Source organism: Euprymna scolopes, chromosome 34, assembly GCF_053919585.1.
Source record: "Euprymna scolopes isolate OS-2025 chromosome 34, ASM5391958v1, whole genome shotgun sequence".
Classification (NCBI taxonomy): Eukaryota; Metazoa; Mollusca; class Cephalopoda; order Sepiida; family Sepiolidae; genus Euprymna; species Euprymna scolopes.
In genome coordinates this window covers 39,919,542-39,929,578 of record NC_136515.1, presented here as the reverse complement: position 1 = coordinate 39,929,578, position 10,037 = coordinate 39,919,542, and the positions used below count along the sequence as shown (strand labels likewise).

Here is a 10,037-nt window from a genome sequence, read left to right as displayed (position 1 = left end):
TAGACGATGCCTCCGAATGGATGTTTTATTTCAAATTAATGGTTAAATATGGTTAACAATGTTCTCATTTTTTATTAAATACTAAGCCCTACCAATCTCTAACTGTGAATTGAACGCATACTATAATACCAAGTTTACTGCAACTCATAGTAAGAAAGGTCCACGCAAAATTTTAGCTAATTCGACGCAGTAGTTTTGGATCAAAAGTAAAGTAAATGTGGTATTCTGGGGACTAATTTCTATAAATCCGTATTTATTCATTACTTTATTTCTAACGGATATTGTAATACTTAGTTCGCTGCACTCATAAGAAATGTTCATACAGAATTTCAGATCTCGCTGAAAGTTTGTATTGACCATTGTTATGACGAGGTGCAGCGAACTAAGGCTACATTGAATAGATATCAAATAGACTACAAAGTCAACTTGAATTGATTTTTTCAATATTTTTTTTAATAAAGCTATATTGTTGTTTTCTTTAGGGCGACATTTGTATCGTTCCACCCTGTACAATATTCTGTTAAAAAAAAGTTGAGTTCAGCACCATACAAAATTGCTAAATAAACATACAAAGAAAATTTTGAACAAATATAGTAAAATAGTCCCAAAAATGGAGTCTGTTAATAACCCTAAAAGAGCCCCTGAGGTATCGCGAAGTATAGAAAAACATAATTATATAGAAACCAGTCATTTACAACTCATATATATATATATATATATATAGATAGAGAGAGAGACAAACATAATTATATAGAAATCAGTTAGTTACAACTTTTTCAGAAAGTTTTATACAAATCCAAGGCATACTTTTTTTTAAATGAGTTCAAAAGTGTCAATTTTAGCCATTTTATCCTGTAAGGCACCCCTGGGGGAGCAACTGGAGTTTTCCTGGAAAATCTGTCTTGTTAATTTTTTAATCATATCATGTTTAATGTTTGTGCAAAATTTCAACAAATTCCTAGGCATAGTTATTGGAAAAAGTGCGGACAGACAAACGAACGAACGGACAAGGGTGAATTTACAGGTCCACCCTTCTTTTGTCGGGGGGGGGGCTAATAACGATAGATTAGGGATACGCTCGCAATGTCTTATCAATGAGAAAGAGATTGTAAGGGGAAAAGGACATCGGCTACTAGATTTCGAAGCCGGTTTTCAGGCTTGTCACAGGAAGGAAAGGGTTCTATGTGCAGCGTCTGCCAAGATGTATCAACAGTACTTCATCTTAATACGTATTTGGCATAGAGGATTGCGTTAGGAGTGAGATATGCTCTGGAGCGGCATCAAAAGCCAGCTTACGGTATTCAATGTTGATCGTAACTTTTAAATAGCAGATGTCATAATCTAAATTTGACATGTGTGAGTTGAGCTTCCCACGTTTAGATGATTAGTTTCTATTAGCCAATATGTGACTTTAAATAAGACATCCTGAAAGCGTCTTCCCAGGCCAGGTGTTAATTATACACCTGTAAGCGACTTGACCGATATATTTCAAATTGGCTTTAACTATGTGAGCAGTTTTATATTATTGCTGCATGTGTATGTGGACATATAGGCAATCAAAATGATTACATGAACTTAGCTTTCTCATGCGGTGGCATTAAAATTACAAACATCAGTTTCAATATCACCGTACGGCAACTAGTAACAGCGGAACCCAAATACAGTTCCCCCATTTCTGTGTAAACTCTTATTGCATAATTTAAGTAAAATGTATTTATATTTACTTTACACGTTTGGTTGTGGTGGCCATTTATATTCTTTCATATTAAAGTGTGTCATAAATGAAAATCCTGTATTAAAACTCGGGCTGTGACAACAGCATATCTTTTTCATTTTTTTTTTTTACTCTTGAGTATATATCCGTTAATATCTTATACGCTTTTATGTAGATTGATGTGGTTCTCGGTTGATTGACTGTGTCTTACTGTGTCTGATATATACTTCGACGTCAAAAGAATGAAAAGAATATTCTGTTGTCACAGCCCTAATAATAACAGCTGTGTTACTTCCGGTGCCCATCTAACATTCTTCACGGTTAAATTAGAATGTGTAACATTCCCATGTTCAAAATAATGTTTTAATTTCGATTTCAGTTCTTATTATTCATTTATTCTAAATATTTGAAAGTATAACACTGTATTATTTTTATTTTAACTTTATTTTACGGTAGCGTCTTACCAATAAAGTTATCACTTTCCTCTTTAATCGATGCTGATTTCAGCTTTTCATGATTAGTGTGCTATAAACAACTGCTTCCGGTGGCTTTATATATATATATATATATATATATATATATATATATACATATATATATTCAGAATGTGAGAGAATGTATATAATAAATTCCACAGCCAAACAACGTCGCAGCTCACAAGAGCCATGACAGTCAAAGACCCGGAAGTCTAAGACTCGAGTTTCGCCCTCATTTGGGCTCATCAGTTAGACACATCCGAACTCAGGATTCGAAACCCGAGCCTCTTGCATGCAGGGCAAGCACTCTACCAACTGAGCAAACGCGCTGCACACAAGAATTCTATTAACCAACACAGATCAAGCAAACCGCGCCGAAATCTGACTGTGAAATGAACCTACCTCGTATCGACAAGGGACGCAGTCATCCAACCAGCTAATAACCCCAAGCCGACGTCTCACAAGTAGGAGTTTCAACTCGAAATGACGATGCCATCCAGCAATACTAACCAAGCGAGCAACTTATGATAGGATTTTCAGAATGTGAGAGAATGTATATAATATATTATATATAATATGTATATAATATATATATATATATATATATATATATTTAAAGATGTAAAATAAATAAAAAATATCTTTTTATTTAAATAATGAGATGTAAAAAATAAATAAATATATATAAATATATATATATATATATATTTATATATATATATATATATATATATATATATATATATATATATATATGAAGATGTAAGCGTGACACACAAAATAGCACACACAGAGGAACCCCGGGATACGGTTGCTCTCGTATACGTTTTTTGTGGGTTACGATGTGAAATACGATGTTTTCATGTCCCTGGTTACGGTATTTCCTCCGCCTTACGGTGTTATTTATAATGTTATTTGATTATATACATGTGTATTCTATACTGAACTGTATTTTGTTACTAATATTTTATGCCGTATCCCGGGGTCCTACTTATATTGACAACTTAAGGATTGTACGCGTGAGCCTTCAAATGAAACATGCTAGCATGTGTGGAGTGATTTGTTCTTTACAATGTTATGATGATGACACACGTTCTAATTACTTGCTCTCTCAATTATTCTACACCGACGCTGAATTGTTAAGTTTGACCGGTGTATACCGAACAAAAGTCCCTTCTAATTAATACTTCCATAATTTTAGTGTGATCTTGAAACTATACAAAAAGTATTCTTTACTTTCAAATGTATTTTTGGAATTATTTAATTTTAATTAAATATGTTGCAATCAATATATATTTTTAGTTTTTACTTCGATTTGTTTAGAATAATTTTATATAATAAAAATATTTTAAACATTTACATGAAACATAGGCTTTACATTGATCTTGTAATAAAAATATTTTTAGCATTTATATTGAATTTTTTTTAATTTAACATGAAATATATTGTTTTTTTATGTAAAATTAAAAGTGTATTTTTTCTTGCAAGATATTTAAAAAGAATATTTAAGATTAAAAATTATATGTAAACTTAAAAAATATGTTTTTAAAGTAAAGAATAGTTTTTATTCATATTTTTAAAATTAAACTGGAATTCTGTAAGTATAAATTAGAAGGGTCTTTTCTCCGAGCAGACTTGGCAAAACTTCCAATATACAAAAATCTTAAGTCAACAGAAACAGTTTTATTTTACACAATTAAAATTATGTTGACTGTGTAAAAACAAGTTAAGAAATCTAACCGCTTCTAAATCTTGTAATCGCACTTTGAAATTCATCATAATCTTTTACCCTATATATTGAACTACCTGGGTGCCCGGCATTAACCGGGTGTTTGGAGGTGTGTGTTGAGCAAAAAAAAAAACGAAAAAAAGTAGTAGTAGTAGTAGTAGTAGTAGTAGGCAGGCAGGCTCGAACTCATACCGCTAGGGAGAAAAAGAACGTGAAAAAACGTAACGTCTTTGCCGTTGCGTCCATCGCCAAACCGGAAGTAGCGAAGGTTTAAATTACGGTTAGTCAATCGAAAAGAGGGATGACTTTCGATAATATCGGAAAAAAAGCGACCCTTCCCTGTAGAAAAGTGCCCAGTTGAGGGTGTAGGAACCATTGGTTTTAGCTAATTTTTCAGTATTTGTCGTCAGAAGGGTCGAGCTTCAAAGCGATACTGATCTCGTGCAAATCCGTCGCCTCTGTCGAAAGTTTTAGGTAGACATACATAGATACATACATTTAAACAGAAAGGTGAGAGTTATATTATAGATTAAAATAAAATAAAAATCATTGTAATCTTTTCTTGTTTCTATTTTCTGAGTGTCTTCAATCCCCCCTCTCTTCTGTATGTATGTATGTCAATCTTTCTGTTTCTTAGGCAGCTTTACACTCAGACATGTCGAAGAAGCCTTCGGTCAAAACCACAAAATGTTGGCTTAATATTATTCCGGAATTACTAGTCGTTGACAGGTCAAGTACATTATGTAGACAAAAAATGGAGGCTACTTACGGATGGGTGTCGCTGTCCGTCGGGGGGGGGGGGAATGAACCAGCTTCCAACAACATTTTCGCCAGGAATCGATTAAGGGATGTGCTAATGATGAAAACTGAGTTAGAGACTCGCTATGGATTGCAAACCTTCTTTAAATACGTGAACACTCAGTCAAACCCTGCCGATTTGATAACGAGAGGCATATCCTTAAGGAGGTTCCGTTCCTGTCTAGACTTTTGGCGCGTAGGCCCTTCTTGGCTTGGCGGTGGGATCTCTCAGTGGCCGGAGCTGGATCTGCCTTGCTTAAGTGGGATGTGTCAGCAGATGGCCCGAACTCCGGCAAATTGTTCTATCTCTCGCAAGCCGGGATGTGCTTCTGTCGTGTCCTTGGATCGTTTTTCATCCTTCTTCCGTTTATTGAGGGTCACATCCTTGGTTTTTAAGTTCTAAGTTCTTAGCTATCAGACTTCACCGTCAGTGGGACTGCGAATCCAGGGCAGCTACCTACCTAATGAGGACTATGCAGCAGCAAGGGTTCCCTGCGAAACTTGAATACCTAAGGAGGCCTGACGGGGATCACCTGCCGGCTAGGGTTCGCGACTTAAACCTTTACCTGGATCATGATGGGCTGATTCGTTCGAAGGGTAGGATCGACTCTTCCTTACACTACGATTATGAAGTTAAGAACCCCGTCTTGATAGCAAAACAGCACCCTGTGACACGGCTCATAATCATGGACTGCCATAAGGGGTGTTGCCACCTGGGGACCGGATCAATCCTGGCTGAACTAAGGCGGCGCGGTTACTGGGTACCCCAGGGAAGGCAAGCTGTTAACCTAATATTAGCTGAATGTTCGACGTGTAAACGTTATAACTCTAGGCCATCACCGCCGAAAGCTTCTGCCGACCTGCCTTCACATCGGACTGACTTCTGTACCCCATACCAACACACCGGGATCGATTTTACCGGCCATCTGTGGGTGTGGGATGGGAAAAGAAATATAAAAATGTATATGTTATTGTTTACTTGTCTGAACATCAGGGCCGTCCACATAGAAGTGGTACCAGATATGAGCGTCTCCTCCTTCCTACAAGCTCTGATCCGTTTCACAAACCAGAACGGTGTCCCTGAGGCCTTATATAGCGATAATGCTAAAACTTTCAAGGGAGAAGGGCGACTCTTCAACCGGCTTGTGCTCTGCAAGGATTACCAGGACAGATATGGTCCTAGCAACTTGAAACTGAAGACTATTCCGCCCTTTTCCTCTTGGTATGGAGGGGCATGGGAAAGGTGTATTCGAACTATAAAAAACTGCCTGTATAAAGTTGTTGGAAGAGAAAAATTGAACTATTTCTCTTTACTTACCATCATTTCCGACATACAGAGGTCGGTCAACAACCGACCTCTTACTTACATATCGTCGGCTGACAAGGATGTGACTGCCATTACGCCCAATATGTTCCTCAGACCTAATAAGTGCCCTGGATTATTATTCAGGTTGGATGAAGAGGCTCCTTCGGTTCCTCTCGGCCGATCCGAGCTGATACGTACTCTGCAGCTTAGAGACCAATGCCTGAGTAGATTCAACGAGCTCTGGTACAAGGAATACCTTCTGGAGTTGGGAAGAAAGGCCCCTGCGCCATCTCGCCCCCAATCGGGAGATCGGGTTCGGAAGGATGATGTCGTTCTTATAAAAAGCCCTCTGAGGCCCAGGCCCTTTTGGGCGTTAGGTACTGTTACCGAGCTCGTCCAAGGCAACGACAACGTCGTTAGAGCGGCTCGAGTCAGAAGGGCTAATGGTCTGGTAGAAGCACATTCTCTAAAACATCTGTATCCCCTCGAAATCTCCTTGAACTCCCGCTGTCTGGAGGAAGAGCCTGATTCGCCATTGGTAGCTGAGGCTGAAACCTGGTTGTGCCCTAGCTGCAATCATCCTCAACAGAACCTAGCCATGATCGCCTGTGACGCGTGCGACAGGTGGTACCACTTCAGATGTGTGGGAATCGACCAAGAACCTCCAGAAAGACAAAAGTGGTACTGCCCTGAGTGTGAGCCCCAGAGAAGGCGTAGAGGCAGGCCGAGTCTGCTTCCTGCATAATGAATCGTGCCTTGGACCCCATTTTTCCCCCTTTTTTTTCTTTTTCTTTTTTTTCCTTTTGTTGGGAGTGTGTAGAAAAAAAATGGAGGCTACTTACGGATGGGTGTGGCTGTCCGTCGGGGGGGGATGAACCAGCATGAGCAGATCTGTCTCACCGCCTAAATAGACTAAGGGAGTGGTGGGAGGCTTGTTCCTATTGGTTATAAAAGGCAACCTACAACCATTCCCATTAATTCTTCTTCTTCTTCTCTTGCCACTTCGCTGAGTAAGTTAACGCGAGCGAGGCTAGAGTTTTGACTCCTTTTTCTTTTGATCTGTTACTTGTCCCCATTGGTTAGGGGCGCAGAGAGCATTCTTTGCAACTCCTGACGACAGTGAACTACCGGATCCGGGACTTTTTCCAACAATTATAAGTTACGCACTTCATAACCTTTGTAAATAATGACAAGAGAATCAGTCAAACCCTGCCGATTTGATAACGAGAGGCATATCCTTAAGGAGGTTCCGTTCCTGCCTAGACTTTAACTGGTTAAAGTCTAGGCAGGTTTACTGGTTAAATTCATCGGTATTAAAATCATAAGATAATCTGTCATTCTAAAAATGTCACTTGATAATCCACCCTTCTAATCAATTTTTGCAAGTTCGCTTTCAAGTGGCAAAAACAGTTATTTGTTTTGTTCTGAAATCATTGTTTTAATTAAAAAAAAATTCGCTTGAAAATAGATCCTTTAGAATTCGGTTACATCAAAATTTGTGTTTCTCTGTCTCTGAATGATAGAGATAATAGTTGATAATTCGCATTGTTTGGATTATTCGCTCTATTTTTCTTATCCTGAGTGTTATTTTCACAACGTTTCAATCGATGTAATATCCGATCTTTTTTAGGTTTACCTTGCCGAACCTGAAAATCATTCCCTCGAATTTGGGAATCTGCTCGTAATGTCGAACGAAGCATTTTATTTATTCCAAGGGGAGTAACATTTTATCATTCCCATTATCATGATTGCGTAGACGTCCTAAGTAATTCGCAATTGTATTTTTGAGTATCGCCCGTACAGGTTCAATCCTCAGTGAAGTTGACACAAAACTATAATTGACATTACTTAGAATTTCTACTCAGTCATGTTGGACAGAACGATAGTTTACTGCATCCGTGGACTAAAAAGGGTTCCGTTCGAATTTTCGTGCAGATTTCCAAGTTCAAGAGAATGATTTGGGTTCGACGAAATACATCTCAAGAAAGCAGGAGGTTACATCGACCGAAACGTGGTGATAATAATACTCACGTTGAGAAAAGTAGGCTTAATAATCTAAATAATACAAATGATTTCTTTCGCCTTCTCAATCCTCTCTCTCTCTCTCTCTCTCTCTCTCTCTCTCTCTCTCTCTCTCTCTCTCTCTCTATCCAATAGCTGTGTGTGCCTCTGCGTTATTTGAACCTGAAAAACTCACCTTTCAAATCGTACTCGAACAATTTAACTTTTTCGAGCGATAATAATATTTTGCAATACTACTTGCTTTCTTCCTCCAAATTAACTCATTCAAAATCATTTAGCTGAATTTACTAATGTCGTAGCAATAAAATACCTCATTGTGGCACATTTGATATTATCCTGTAGCGTTCAAAAATAAGGGACAAATTTTAAAACCTAATATTTGTTAGAAATAATAACTGTGAAAAGCTGAAATTTTAACAACTGGTAGTCGTTATCATCCATAATAACATATAAAATTTGAATCATTTGCAAAGGATACAAAAAGAATTATAAAAATTATTTATTTATTTTCCAAATAGGAACATCCAAAAGTAAATGACAAAATTGAGAAAAACAATGTAAACAGCCAAAAAACAATAAAAAAAATACATGTACAATCAATATTTAGTAAATGAGCCCTTGCTCTCAATGACAGCTGTACATCTTCGACTACAAGAACGAATCAGTTCTCTACAATCCTCGATACTAATTTTAGACCATTCTTCTTGAAGCCTCGCCCATAAATACCTCGTGTTAGTGGGATTTCTTTCCATAACTTTCACTCCCAAGGTCTTCCAAAGATTTTCTATTGGATTTAAGTCAGAACGTTGCGGTGGCCAATCAATAATTTCGAAATCTTACTCGCTAAGGAAACTCATTACCACCTTTGCCTTGTAACATGGGTCATTATCTTGCATAAAGGTAGACTTATCGAAACCTGAATTCTGTATTATTGGCACAACATGATCTTGAACAATGTTTTTATAGATCTACGCATTTACACGAGTTTGTAACCGGATAAGAGGCGTTGTACCTTGGCTAGAAAACATTCCAAATACCATGACGCTTTAGCCCCTAAATTTGACAGTTTTCTTAGTACACTTTGCACTTAATATTTCACCAATACGTCTCTTTACATAGTTTTTTTTCATCATTTCCACATAAATTAAACTTGCTTTCTTCGAACTAACAAGTTGTTTCTTTCCTGGGGTTCGATTTAACAGCCTTATTTCTTGCAGTTGTTTACAGTCTATCTTGACAAATTAAAACATGAGGTACTATTCATAACCCTTTTGATATCTGTGCAAGATTTAAAACGGTCTTTTAATGACATATGCTGGATTATTCGATCTTCTCTTGCAGAAGTTTTATCGGGGTCTTCCGGTTTTAAAAACACTATTTTGCCAGTATCATTGTAGGATTTAACAAACCTGCCTACTTAGAACGTTTCACTTTCTCTGAAATCTCTCTAATGGTGTGCTTTTCCTTGTGTAGCTTCACAATAATTTGTCTCACAGAGTAATAATGTTTTTGGCGTTTCGCCATGGTGCCGGCTGATGCAAAGTTTACAATGACTAAGTAAGACTTATTCTTTAGAGAAAATAAAAAGATTTGAATATAGCATACTATTTACATTATTTTACTCAATTTTGTCCCTTACTTTTGGACGTTCCTATTTTGAAAATAAATAATTGTTATAATTCTTTTTCTATATTTTGCAAATGATTCAAATTTTAGTATGTTATTATGGATGATAACGACTACCAGTTGTCAAAATATCAGCTTTCCACATTTGTTATTTCTAACAAATATTAGGTTTTAAAATGTTGTCCCTTAGTTTTGGACGCTATTGTAATTTTCTTGATCTAAGACAAAAAGTTGAAATCAAAACAAAGCAAAAACCTTGGAAAAATATTTCTTCAAAATAACAAACGTAGAATAAAATCGTCTAACCGGTATGCGATACTAAAATAAATATACATACCAGGAATTAAGTCTGTTTCATTATTCTTC

At 37.0% G+C, this 10,037-nt stretch overlaps 1 protein-coding gene across 1 annotated transcript; it reads left to right on the top strand.

The window, feature by feature from the left end:
• The first annotated feature begins 5,190 nt into the window (after nucleotides 1-5,190).
• On the top strand, nucleotides 5,191-6,768 carry LOC145259239 (uncharacterized). Its single transcript, XM_080117081.1, has one exon. It carries the CDS (start codon nucleotides 5,191-5,193, stop codon nucleotides 6,766-6,768), a length of 1,578 nt encoding a protein of 525 aa, XP_079973207.1.
• Nucleotides 6,769-10,037: the final 3,269 nt, after the last annotated feature.